Raw genomic sequence first — 14,244 nt, forward strand, 5'->3', positions numbered from 1 at the left:
TGTGGCAAGACAGATCTTGGCAGCCGATTCTGACGCAAACATGGATCTCACTTTTGTTCAGTCAGTAGTTGAGGATTTCATATCTTCTACTGATAGGATAATCCAAGTGGCAAGTTTTATCTCAGCTGTTGCTGTGGATTCAAGGACTTTGGAGAATGTGGAGAACTCTCGAGCGTGCCTTACAAGACTAAGAGCTCGAATTGCGCCTCTTTCACTTGAGCTGGCAGATAATTCAGTGCAAACCATTCAGAAGCTTCATGATGTGTGTCAGAAATGGGAGGAGGAGACTAGTCAGCTACAGGATGCTATCAGTGATGTAATGGATGTGAGGGAGTTCACTAGTCTAGCAATTAATGAGATGGTCAATGATCGTCATGGATGTGACGCAGCATACAGAAAACAGAACTATAAACTTTTTGATCAACATGCCAAAAACCTCATTTGCCACATGAAGTTGGTGGTTCGCTCAGTGAGAAGGCACCTGGACAGAAGTGATAACCCAATCTTCAGGAACGGCCTGCTGGCTCTGCTGAAACAGGTTCAGTCATCTCAAACCAAAGTGGCTGACTCCATCAGAGACATGCTTTTTGGTTCAACTCTACATGTGGAGATATATTCTCCATTTACAGACAACGTTACAATGGCCATTCAGCATTTTAAGGTTCTCAGAGAAGGACTGGACGGCCACCAGCACCCGGATCTCCTGAGCCCACTCCGAGAGTTAGCATGCAAGCCTGAAATCTCACAGTCATCTTTACCAGTGAAAGACACCTGTGAGATGAACCTGGATCATGTGCAAAGAGATTCTCCTGTTTTTGAAGTTGTGGAGAGGGACTCTCACGTCAGACATGAGGAGGATCACTCAGATGTGGAAACTATAGAAGCAGGTCAAGCTCATAAATATGACAGCAGTGATTTAAAGATGCCAGCTGTTCCAGTTGAGTCTGAACTGATCCAGAAGCCACATGATTTTGACCTTTTACCCCTCCTGTATGAGGTTGTGACTGTGACTAAAGTGAAAGACGTGTCAGTGCTCAACCTGGCCTGCACTAGAGTTCTTGAGCTGTCGAACTGTTACACCCAAGCTGCAAAGGAAGCCTTAGCCATTGTCGATGCAGTTGATTGTCAGACGCTGGAAAGCTTTAGAGCAGAGTTGGTGTCACTGACTCCACTGCTCATCCAGACAGCACAAGAGACAGCAATGAGCTCGGCAATGAGCACCGAGAGCATCTACAAACACAGCATACAGTTTTCTGATCTTATCAGCAACATCCAAAAGGTTCTTCTGCCAGTAGCTGGAACATGGTATCAAGCTGTTCGTGCTGAACTGCAAGGAAATCTGCCAGCGATGGCAACCAGATTAAACGAAGTGATGACTTTATGTGCTGACGTGGTCCAGCTCTTGACATTGTCTGATTTACAAACTCATGGTCAAGATACATTCAGCGTTTTACATGGCAAGCTGAGTAAAGCCCAGAACAACACAAGGTACCTTGTGGAGTTTTTGACTACATTAGAAAAACAGGTGGATCAGCTTGAGGGTCTTTGTATCCTCTGGAGTCTCTCTATTCAGAATGTATTACATTTTCTGGATAAGATTTTAGCAACATCATCTTCAACAAACCGGCTGAGTCCTCAGAAACAACTGTCAGTGTTGTCTGAGAACTCACTTAGGATCCAAGAGGCTGTGAGGCTGACCAGCTTAAACTGCAAAAGCACCTACATGTCCAAACAGCTGAAAAGTTATCAGGATGAGCTAAAAACACTAACTGAAATATATCTGAAAGCTGCAGAGGAACTTGACATAATGCCAAGTGTGATGCAGCTTGCAAAGTCAGAATTCCTCCAGAGACATCTTTTGATAAAAATTAGAGTGCTTTCTGGTCAGTTGAGTAAAGAAAATAAAGAATATGACACTGCATTTCAAAGTATTGTCAAGAGTGCTTTGTTTGCTGCTGAACACTTCAGAGAGACCAATGTAGAGGATATGGAGCAAAAATTTGAAACCACAGCACAAACACTTGTTGAAAATGTCAAATCTGCAACCAGTAAAGTGGAGGACTGCTTAAACTACATCCGTGACCCTCGTGCCCGCTCTAATCTGAGGTCTATCAACGACCACCTGTCTTTTCAGATCTCAGATATAATCAGCAGGGCAAGGCTCATACTACAGACTCACTACGTTTGTGACACGCTCAGTTTGGATGTTCAGATACAGTGCTGGTCAGCAAAAGCTCACTTTGTGGTGGAGGAGATAAGAAAACAAGATGGGATTCACCAGGAGGCCAAGGAACACATCAAGGCTGGTCTACAGGGCAGAGACCCTGGGGATACCAACAAATTATTGACTGTGACATCATCCAGAATCAAAGAAGTGCAGTTTCCTGACACAATGATAGTATCATTGCAAAAAGACAACATAGAAACCATAGATGCTGCAGCAGCTTGTGTGAATATTGCAGCTGTGGCCAAACACGAACCTGAAACACTGAAAAAAGATGTAGGTATCTTAAGATTTATAAGATTTTAGAGTTAAGTGATTACTTTATGTCACAGTAAATCAGGTTCTTGTCTTTTTCTTCAGGATGGCGCTTCATCTGCTGTGTACAAAGAAGCCTCTTCACTGACCTACACCTCCCTTTATTTAAAGCAAAAAAGTGACAGCTGGGATCCCAAGGACAACAGAATCGTCCAGGTGACCAGGAAGATGGCCGACATAATATGTCACATGACGCAATATTTAAAGAGGAAAGGGCCATTACCGGTAATGACCAGCAGAGGTCACTTTACCACTTTCAACTCTCACCTCCAACCATGCTTATCCACAAATATCTTGTCCTTTTTTCAGAACAAAGAAGCGTTCGTCTCTGCAGCTAAAGACGTCATCTCAAACTGCCAGTCTGTCACTCAGTTCATTAGAGTTATTGCCAACCACAGCTTAGATAAACAGTGTACGGCTGAACTCTCCCTCATTAATGAACAGATTCTCACCATCACTAATCAGCTCAGCATCATCTCCAGGTCTGGGAGCTTTACGCATAAAGGACACAGTGAATGCTGACCGACAGATAGTTACTGAGGCACCTTTTCTTCATGTTTACACAGTGTCAATGCTGTAACTCCTGGGTCCAAATCATCCGATGAAATCCTGGTAAAAAATGCGCAAAATCTTCTCCAGACCGTGCTGCGTGGGGTCCATGCTGCAGAAACAGCCTGCATTACAGTAAATATAATCCCACAAGCATAATTAAACAAATCTGTAATTACTTGAGGTCTTTACCTTGTACTATAGGTATATATATTTGAAATCTGCTTAGCCTTTTATAGATCAGAACAAAAATATCCCTCTATACTTTACAATTTATATATGTTGAGAAAAATGCTCCATTAGTACATCTGTGAGTGGCAAAAGTATGTGAAACTTTGGTTGCAGTTTCTGGTGTGGTCTAATTGTGCAGAAATAATGGCGAACACATGTCATACAACGGTTGATCAATCCTACACATTCTGTACAGAACAGCCACAGTTCTGGGATATTTGTACAGACTCAAATTTTAATTCCCAAATGTATAAAAATTCACCTACTTAACTGTTCAGATATTGAATCATATCTCTTTGTAGACAAATGATCCAATATCACACTAACAATTTTGTGTAATTTGCTTTTATCTACTTGTAAGAAAGAAAAAGCACTGCTTTCAGATTTGGTTGCAACAATAACATGTAGTTTTGCACATTGTTTCTTAAGCCTTGAACATGTGCTATTACTCTTATTATTCCAGGGTCTGAGGCAGCCTGAGCCAAACTCTGATGGTGAAGAGGCCACGGCGTTGTGTTTCCAGTGGAAGAGAAACTTGGAGATCCATCGAGCTCAGCAGACCTCTAAACTAGAGACTGATGAGCTGGGTTTAAGAAAGACATCATTGCACCCTTTAGCACCCAGCCTTGCTCCCAAGGTGAATGTCAAGGAGCGCTTCAAGTGAGCATTGTCATTCTAAATCAAATATTGTACTTGATAAAAGTCTGTCTTGATAAAACACGTCAGCATTATGTAGGTCCAACCTCAATTCAACAGGATGCTGCGTAAAATGTAAATTAAAACAATGTGATAGTTTTCAAATCTCATAAACCAATATTTCATTTACAAAAGAACATACCAAACAGATGTTATTACAGATGTTGAAAGTGGGATGACCAACACAAAGGCAAATAACCATGCACACATGCATTCACTCACAGGTTCAATTTAGAATCAGCGGTTAATCTAACATGCACATAGTTAGACTCAGAGAGGAAGCCGGAGAATCCACTCATGCATGGGATAACATAGAAACTCCATGTAGAAAGGCCCCAGGCAAGATATATTACTTTTTTTTTTTTTTTTTTAAGTTAGCTCGTCATGAATTTGATGGCAGATCAAAAAAAGTCTAAAAGAAAATTGAGACGAGGCAACAAAAGGCAGGAAAAGTAAGCTGTTGGATGCCTGTGACTTTCAGGCCCTCAGGCAGCACTACATTGAGACAGACATGATTCTGTCATTGAAATGTGTGGACTTAGGAATACTTCAGAAATCATTATGTGTGAACACAGTTCACAGTGCCATCTGCAAATGCAGGGTATATCATGCAGAAGCAAATGCAGGGTATATCATGCAGAAGTCAAACTGTATATGAACATGAAATATGGCCATCTTCTCTGAGATAAAGCTCCTTTAAAGTGGACGAGATAAAATGGAAAACTGTTCTGTGGTCAGATGAATACAATTTTTTTAATTCTTTTTTAGAATTATTAACATCCTCCGAACTAAACTTGAGAGAGACCATCTGGCTTGTTATCAGTACCCAGTTCAAAAGCTTGCATCTCTGATGGCATGGAGGTGCATTCCCTGTGGAACTGATAATTCACACATCTGGAAAGGCACAATCAGGGCTGAAAGGTGTATACCGGTTTTAGAAGAACATATGCACAATGCACAATGCTAAACCACATACTGTATCTACTATAGGAGCATGAGTTCAAAGTAGAAGAGAACAGATGCTGGACTGGTCTGTCTGCAGTCTGGTTTGGTGCATTATGACATTAAAATGCAATAAAGAAGAACAGGGACTGTTGAGCAGCTGGAATCCTTAATCAGACAAAAATGGGACATTTCTCTCCCAAAGTCCAGATGTTTACAGCATGCTATTTAATGAAGAAGCTATCCTCCCCAGGGTCAAACATGTTCCTGCCATCAAATTGAAGACGAGTTTGTATTTTTTCTGAAATAGTCAAATCAATTTTATCATTTCTCTATTTTATTGCAAATTAGATGTTGGTTTATGACATTTTTATTTACATTTTACAGTGTCTATACGTGCTTTGGTACTATGGTTGTATTAGATATTTAGGAGATATTTTATGCACGCTCAGATGAGATGTCACAACTTTGGTGTGTTATTCTGCACAAGAACTGTTGCTGTTTCACGTCTTTATTCCACATATTCATAATAAAAATCCCTTAAACGACAGGCATAGGTTGTTAAAACGGCTTACAGTGTTGTACAACCGTGATCGCCAAATTGACCCACGTTGACATGAAAGAAGCAAAGCATCACCGTATACAAGGAAAAAAACGCTCACTAAAACACACTGTACACGTGATACAAAATGCACATTTACATGGTGAATTATGAAAGCAATAAAAACACAAGTAGCTTATTTGAAATCAAACAAAAGCAGCTCATATTACAGACACAAAGCTGCCACTTTAACTGATAAGCGATATGCCACCTTAGATCTACAACATTCACCCTTTTGTAGCAAACAGAGGTTAATTTTCGAGTCCAACAAAATACTACAATAGAAATAGTCATAAGGGTCACATTTAATACATACCTGCAACGTCATAAAGATACCGTGGCTCCTCTTTCTCTGTAAAATACACTCAAAATTCTGTTCTGAAGAATGGCACAAATAGATATGACAACCCATGTTCATTTGACCCGATTGGTTAAAAAAGTTTACACCCGCAAAGTATTTAGAGCAAATGTCTCACGAAAAGTATTTAGCAGTGATGGGCGGTTTCAGCTATGGTCCAAATATTCTGCAAACTAGCTTCAGTGGAGAGTTTAAAATCTGTTGAACTATAAGTAAAGAATTAAAAACTCCCAAATCTTGACATCAGGATAGGTTATGAGGAATAAGAATGATTTGATTTTCTGACCGGATCGCGGCTCAGGTTGACGAATCCCAATCTCAAATTGTGGGTGTGTGGTTTTAAAAGAAAGACGAAATGCTCCGGAGAATTCGTTATCGTAAAAGTGAGAGTAAACATCTAGATCTCACGCTATAAAAGTATCATAGATTCAATACCTAAGTACAGATACTGTCAAAGAGATTCTTACATTAAGATTTATCTGTGTGTTTGTAGAGCGAACTGTTTTTACAGGGTGGAATACTTGGGTAGGATATATATAATGCCTTGTTTTACGAGTGTTTGGAACATTGTGAAAAATTACACATTAATAAAAGACCTTGAAGTACATACACTCAAAACAGACCTTTCAGCTCTAGTGTGATCACATAAAAAGGAACTATACACTGTGTCTGCTCATCCCTCCAGCATAATCTCCAAACGTGGCATGTAGTAATCTATACAGGATTATATACAGAAATAAATAGGTCCTTGAAAAGCTAATTAAAGATTAATTAAACATGTCTCAGTGATATACAAATCTTTTGTAAATTATTTCCACAGTAAAGTCTTTACTGACAGAAAGGGGACGCTGTGGGATCAAAAGTCTTGAATACATCTTTGAGTGTCCTGTCTTCAGCCTCCTCCTCTGGATTCTTCTCTTTTTGCTCCTGCTCCATATCTTGCTCTTCCTCCTCCTGCTGCTCCCTCTTTTCCTCTGTCTCTTCAGGTGCTCCAGTACAACCCTGCCCTCCTTGTTTAGGCTGCCTGGGGTCAGTGTACTGGGGTCGGATCAGCCCGGCCAGCGCCGGGATGGGCAGATTGTGGACTGCGGGGGGTTTGACAGGTGAGGCAGGAGCCACAGTGGGAGAAGTGGGAGGAGTTTGATGAGCAGCGACATCTGTGCTTTTAACCTCCTCAAAAGAGCCACTCCGCTGGGTTGGCGAGAGTGATGGAGGGTTCTCTTTTTTCGCAGGCTGTTTCAGAATCCCCGCCTTTTTAGGAGGCTCCACCTGTTCCTTCTGAGCCGGCTCGGCTTGAGATCGAGGATCATACAGGCTGATGCCCCCAAGGATTGTAGTAGGGCTCTCCAGCCCTCCACCTGAGGATGCCAATCGGGGGGCATACGGCGGTAGCCTCTCTGGTTCTGGCTTGCTTTTGGCCTCTTGAGGTGAGGAACTGACACTGCCTTTCTGTAGTCTAGGGTCCACAAGTCCTCCCCCAGAGGGGGGCTCTTTCTGACCAGGCAGCTTAGAGTCCAGACTCCCTGTACGCTTAAGTCTGGGGTCCAGAGATTTTTGCTGGCGTGGGTCTACAGGCCTCTCTGTGGAGGATCGAGACTCTATGGATCCTGTGGGATAGCGAGTCAAGCGTTCCTTCAGGCGGGCAGCTGCCAGTCTGGGGTCACATAGTGGAGGGCTGGAAACTGGAGGAGGGTCAGGCACGCTTGTTCGGTTCATCTGAGCATTTGCAATTAGGGGTGGTAGGGGCAGGTTGATGGAGTGCTCCTGTTTTGGAACAAGGGAAGGAATGAGATCCTCAGGGGCCCACACCACTGTCTGAGCAAAGGAAGGCCGCTGGAGCAGAATATCCACCCGAATATGACTGAACTGCTTTAACTGGCAACGAGGATCCCGCAGCACCGTGCCAGGGCTGGCATCTAGAGGGATAAGAACAGCTCTGTCCCTGAGTTCCCTCTCTCCTTCATCGTCCTCCTCTCCTGTTGGATGCTTTTGCGCAACAGGGTGCTGGCGATACGAACTGGATTCTACTGGTCTCATCTTCCTGGGGTCTCTGGAGAGCCGTGGATCTGCAGAGCCATCTGTCTCTTTTTTGACATCTGGGAGTCGCTGTCTTGGGTCCGTCTTCACACGTGGGTCACTAGGTGGGGCCCTTTCCTTCACTAGTCGAGGGTCACCCAGAGCTGTACCCACCTGGGCGGCCGGGGGGGGCTTGGACTGAGACTGCTGCATCTCAGTCTGCTTCTTTAGGGATTTAAGGATGGAGGAGACACAGGAGCTCCCATCTTCCTCATCACTTGAGTACCAGTTTGCAGTTACATCTGCAAAAAAAAAGACATTATTTTTAAATGTTTGAACACTTCGTCACACCTGGGGCCTGTTTCTAATTGCGTGTTAGTTCCTGGATAAAATATTTTGATTAATATGGTTCACTTTCCTTTAGTCTAGAATATTTTTCTTAGGAGGTTTTGTTATTAGACTGTAACTTAAAAAGTTCATCAAAGCAGCTCCTTGAGCATGTTTATTTACCTCTATTTTCACTGTTATCATCCTGGACATCTGCTCTGTGTTGCTCATTTCCCTGTGTCTCTTGCTGTTGCTGCTGCTGCTGTGTCAGGTGTAAAAAGATGGCTTTCTGCACTGCTGGTGGTAAAGACTGTAACTGGGACTCTGCACCCATCTGCTGCTGGAGGTTCTGTACGAAGGCTAGACTGGGGTCTACAGCACGGAAAACAACAAAAACGCATGATGAAAATAACAGATAAAAGAAAACTTCGCCTATTTTATAACCATATTAAGATATCACTGACCTCCTTGTTGACTGATGGCCTGGTTTTGGAGGAAGCTGCTAAAGAGCTCTGCCTGGTTTTGACCCAATGATGGAAAAGGGAAGAGACTTTGCAGCATTTGTAAATCTGGTATTGGAGGGAATGGAGGCCTCTGCATATTCATCTGTGGGTTGATATTAGGTCCATGAAAGGGTGGGGGTTGACCAGAGAGGGCTGGTGGCTGCATTGGAAAAACATGTGGCGGCGGCTGTCCTGGGGGGCTCTGTGGCATAGGTGACCCAGTGGGCTGACCCATGAGAACCGGTGATTCAGGAGGAGGAAAAGGAGGAGCAGGAGGACCTGAAGGCACTATAGCTCCACTCTGTGCGTCCTCTGGGTCTCCACTAAACTGACTGGTGCCATCACCTTGATTCTGGGAGAAGTTGGATCCACTGAAAAATAAAGATAGATGCTTTCGGGGTGAGATTCAAGCACGCTTTAGAGTTTCTTTTAACTTTGAAAACAGGTCATTCTGCTTACCTCAGACCAATTTTTTGTGCCAGGTCTACAGTAGGTTGAACCTTGATTTCAAACAGGGAGGGGATCTTCTTGCCAGCTTGTCCATCTGGAGGACTGCACTGACCTGGAGTGGGCAACAAGCCCACCCCTGGAGGAGGCTTCGGAAGTGGGGCAATGCCCTGCTTTCTTAGATCCTCCAGCTCCAACTCGTCCTCACGAGCGTTTTCCTCTTCAGTGTTAATTATCTGATGTACGAGTCACAGAGAATGATCAAAACTGTGGGGCATTAGCACTGACAACGGGTATGGAAAATCTTTGTCTTACCCTATCAAGCAGCTCTTGTGTCACATCGGTCAAAGTATCGTGGGAGAATTTGCAGTTGTCCCCTTGGTAACATTTAGCTCCAGTGTGAAAGAACTTGCAGGGGTATTCATGTGAAAACACAGGTCAAGGAACCAGACCAACGAAAATCAAAGTACAACATGCTAACTATGCACGGCAATTACAAACATGTCATTAAAAGCACTTTGTGAAGGATATTGTGCATGTAAATGCAATTATCTCCTTTGCTGCAGTATCCTTGAAGGTAAAATTTACAGAGTTCCTTCTTTTTATCAGGCACCACGTGCTCATGTTCAAATTTGCACTGCTCCCCCTGCGTGTAGAGAAAATGAAAACTTTTCATCAAATCAAGGAAGTAATCATCTTTTGGAATCATTTTAACCCCCGAACATTTCTGTTACTGTACCTTGATGCAGCGACCCTCCAGGAAGTACTTGCAGATGTATCTACCATTGTGTTCAACTGTATGCTGATTGATGAACTCCTTGCTCATGATTGGTCGTTTCTTCTGAAAGCCAGAGTTTTTTCCTTCCTGTGACACAAAGTAAACAACATCTTATTTATAAAGTACAGTAAAAAGTTAATAAGTAACCTATGATGAGCCTCCTATCCGTCTGCTGAAGAAAGATACGGACTATAGGCCTTGCATGGCTTCTCTGCTGTCAGCTTGTGTTTGTATGAATAGCTGAATGAGAGACATATTGTCAATGGCTTTCTATTTGCTATCAGTTGCCACATCTGGGTTGGTACTTACCAGTCCCATGTCTTCCATTCCCATGTCTCCTCGGCCCCGTCCCCGTCCTCCCCAGGGCTTGCCCTTAAGTTTCTTGTTCTTGTTGAGCATCCCGCGTCCTCTACCTGGTCCACTCCCTCTGCCCCTTCCTCTCTGTCCAACTGTGCATGAGTGAATGTGAAGAACAGCAAAGAAGCACAACTCTACTGACTCTTTAGTTACGGCCCTTCCAATCACATTTAACAGAGAAACTTTGATCATTCTCGGTACATTAAGACAAAAATGCTTATCTAAAAATCATTCATACACTGTTGTTGCCTCATGCCTCTCATGCCTCCTCTGCTCATCTGGTCTTTAGTGTAGCGTCCTTTTCCATGACTTGTTGAGTCTTTTGACTGCTGGTACTCAGACATGTCATCTTCATAATCATCCTCCTCTTCGTCATAGTCGTACTTGTCGTCGCTGTAGTCGCTGTATTTGTCGAAATCGCTGCTCTTCAGAGGCGAGGACTTCTTGAAGTTGCCATGCCCCCCCCTCGAGTGCTGTCAGTCAAACCAGGGAGAGAACGATGTCCCAAGATAATGTTTAAATTAGTATTAATACGGCAGCTTGCCAGCTGTGATAAACTCACCAGAGAGGACTGGCCATCAGACTCGCGACTGGATACCTGGCTCTTCCTGTTCTTGGGCCTCTCTGGTCGGCTGTAGTCAGAGTCATAGCTGTCTGAGCTGGAGCTGCTGGTGGGGGAATGATGCTGAAGACAGGGCAATTGAAACAAAAGGAAAACACAAAATTAAAGTGAATATTAAATTCCTTCTGACGGCTCACATATATGCCAAAATTACAGTCCCAATAAGAAATCTCATGTTCCACTGACACTTCTTACTTTCTGCCTGTCACGTCTCCTTCTCTTAGACCTCCTCTTCTCTCTGGTCTTCTTAGATCGTTTCCTGGAGTGTCTATGCACCTTTTCTTCTCTCTCTTTACTTTTCTCTTTTTCTTTCTCCTTGTCCTTCTCTTTCTCGTCCTTCACCTCTGTTACCTCTTTGTTCTCCTCCTCAATTCCAATCCCCTCATCATCTATTTCTCCATCTTCCAGTTCACCGTCCTCTCTACAGAAGCGGAACATAGTACATTTAGCATAAAACTCCATATGCTGTGTCTGGTCAGCCTCTGACAGGCTTCAACTTTAACAAAGTATCTGGTGGGCAGTAAACATTTAACACAGAATCGAGCTTAAAGTAAAACAAAACAATCAGTGTCTTTTGCCCTAATTTGGATGAGTCCCATATTATGTCAGACAATTTCCAATTCACCTTAAAGCCTCTTCTGTAGGCATCATTTGAATCATTTGTCATGTATCATGTTTCTTTTTCTTCATAAGAGGAAGTGTATAGCTATTTTACGAAAGCCGAATTAAGTGCAACTAGAGGTTGGGTAAAAATATTCATCAAAACGTCTGTTTTCTAGAAACATTAAAAATGCAGGCACTTTTGTAACAGCAGCCTGAAGTCAGAACTACATTAAACACAATTCAGGCAGTCCCCGGTGAAAGTTTTATGACAAAGGTTCATTATGACTGTAAAGTAAAAAGAATCATTGACACAGTTTGGAAATGGCTAATAACCAGGATATCTCCACAGGAGAATCCGATGCTGGATACACAGGAGTACAGTGAAGGTACATTTTCAAGACACTGTCTATTCTTACTGCACTCTGAGGTTTGTCAGCATCACAAGAGTGCGTGAGTTGTGACTGAAATAGGTGACCAGGTTTGTAATATGAACACCAATGGCTTTTGCAGTCTATGATCTTTTAAGTTGTTAAGGGTTCATTTAGCTGGAACCAAACATCTTGGCAGTTACACATCACCTTATGTAACCCCACGGCTGTATTTCAACTATTCAAAGGCAAAATTCAAAAATGGTCGCCGAAGTTGTAAATGGTTGATATGGATTCGGTATTTCATGGGAAAAAACAAAACAAAAAACATTTTTTCCTATCAACATACGCTACTTATAAATCTCCATCCAGTGTTGAAATTCTTCTCATAACGTGTGAGCCCCTTTAAGAATAAAGAGCAGGTGGGAACATGCAACAAAATCACCACGTAATCACCCTGGTGATACGGTTCAGTTTCAACAGACACCATCAACCTCTCCTTCCCACTCGAGTGGAAATCAGGCTTCAGTGTGATATCCCTCCACTTCCAAAGGCTACCACAATGCTGCATATAACCGTTGCCTTTTATAACAACAGAGACATCAAAACAGACCAGGAAAGGTATACAACTTTATACATATTGCACGTTCTTTTGAGGAAAAATGGCATTCCGCTCCCATTTGTCCATATTTACAGACCTAACTTAAGCTTTATAACATATATAATATATATATATATATAATACAGTGTCAGAAAAAAATGTTAGTGAGCATGGTAGGAAAATCTTAATAGACCTCGTCAATATCTCTGAAGATACCAAAGTAACTAAGTGATATCGCAAAGAGCAACAAAGCCACACTCTTGTGCTCTTGAACCAAGCCTGGAGCCTGCATATGAATTGTGCGTGATTTCTCATCCCATCTCAAGAATTCAAAGCAGAGGCCCTAATCTGCAAATCACAAGGACACGTGCCTGGACATTGGACAAGCACATAAACTCAACCCTGCGTGAGACTGTTTGAGCAGTACAGCCAGGTGACCGGTAGGTGGCGGGTACCAGTAGGATGGGCGTGGCATTTACATCATAGGCATTTGCATAGTATCCTGCAGATGGCAACAACGAAGCTATCGATCCCCGCAGCACAACAACCGAACGAAGAGGTCTATTATCTGACATGGAAATGATCATGAATGAGTCTCATCGACACAGTGATGTGAATTCAATCTTGTCTGAACAGCAGTGTGCATACGCACTAAAGAGGCATGCAAGAAGAAAATAAGATTTAGGTGGGGAAGGGAAACCTTGGAAATGTTTGCAATGTATGATTAAAAGAGAAAACAGTAACACAAGCATGTAGACCCACAGCACTGAAACGCACAGATGAGCTTATTAAGAATTGCACAAGAATGTTACTCGACCTTTCATCCCCTGCAAGCTCAGAGTCTGTCATGTTTTTGTCAAGAACAGGGGCTGGGGGACTGGAAACAAGGCTCACAGAAGCCATTGGAAAACGGATCTGCCTCCCTTCTCCCCGGTACAAGAGTGAATTAACTCAGTCACTCAAGGAGACGTTGGTTTGTGAGAGATGCTGGAAGATTTCAGACTGGAAAAGACTCACGGTGTTACATGTCTCGACAGATACAGTAAACAGACACTCTCCTCTTTCATATCATTGGCGTTTTAACCCTGTGAGCACAGCTTGATGCCCCGCTTTGCTAATGTCCCGTCGGTTGACAGCTGCCATGGTGAAATAGAGGAGACGGAGGGAGACAAAGACAGAAATGTGACCATGTTCGTTGATATCAGCATCTTCATAGGATTTCTCAACAGGGACATCATCTCAAAATGGCTTCTGAGTTCTGCTGCACATTCCTCGACAATATGTTCTCCACAAATTTATAGTCCTCACTGGATCTATCTAACATGGATACAGCTTACGCTGTTCTGCGGTTGGTCAAATAATCACACGGGCAGCAAAATCCGAGGCTCCTATTGGCTCAAAGCAACGTCAGTCCATTTTGGCACGTAAATATATATATGTTTACATATAAGATAACGAGGCGCACATATCGCACTCAGCTTTTCCATTACCAGTGTTGTTTTATGTGATTGTTTTATTCACGTGTTTTACGTTTTCACAACAACCTGAATTTATGACGTTTTCATCGACAACCCAGCGTGAGTTAGTTTCGTATATTCACCGCTCCATCAGTAGCAACGCACGTATTCCTTGTTCCGTTTTTTCCCCACCAGGCTCACGCGCGCGCATTTTGCATTCTTTATGCGCTCGTGCGTTCCCGTTATCTA

General features: G+C 42.9%; 1 protein-coding gene across 1 annotated transcript; it reads right to left on the bottom strand.

Annotated features, from left to right (window-relative positions):
- Window positions 1–5,362: 5,362 nt before the first annotated feature.
- LOC140313184 (zinc finger CCCH domain-containing protein 6) lies at window positions 5,363–13,819 on the bottom strand. The gene is made up of 12 exons (XM_072391198.1): window positions 13,356–13,819; window positions 11,162–11,387; window positions 10,907–11,029; window positions 10,583–10,817; window positions 10,297–10,436; window positions 9,949–10,074; window positions 9,741–9,855; window positions 9,525–9,634; window positions 9,222–9,445; window positions 8,724–9,133; window positions 8,443–8,631; window positions 5,363–8,234 (listed from the first exon to the last, which is right to left on the bottom strand). The coding sequence occupies exons 1-12, from the start codon at window positions 13,439–13,441 to the stop codon at window positions 6,745–6,747; spliced, it is 3,474 nt and encodes a 1,157-aa protein (XP_072247299.1). The 5' UTR covers window positions 13,442–13,819; the 3' UTR covers window positions 5,363–6,744.
- Between the last annotated feature and the right edge of the window lie 425 nt (window positions 13,820–14,244).

The sequence above is a fragment of the Leuresthes tenuis genome, unplaced genomic scaffold, assembly GCF_036924035.1.
Source record: "Leuresthes tenuis unplaced genomic scaffold, fLeuTen1.0.hap1 SCAF_8, whole genome shotgun sequence".
NCBI classification, from domain to species: domain Eukaryota; kingdom Metazoa; phylum Chordata; class Actinopteri; order Atheriniformes; family Atherinopsidae; genus Leuresthes; species Leuresthes tenuis.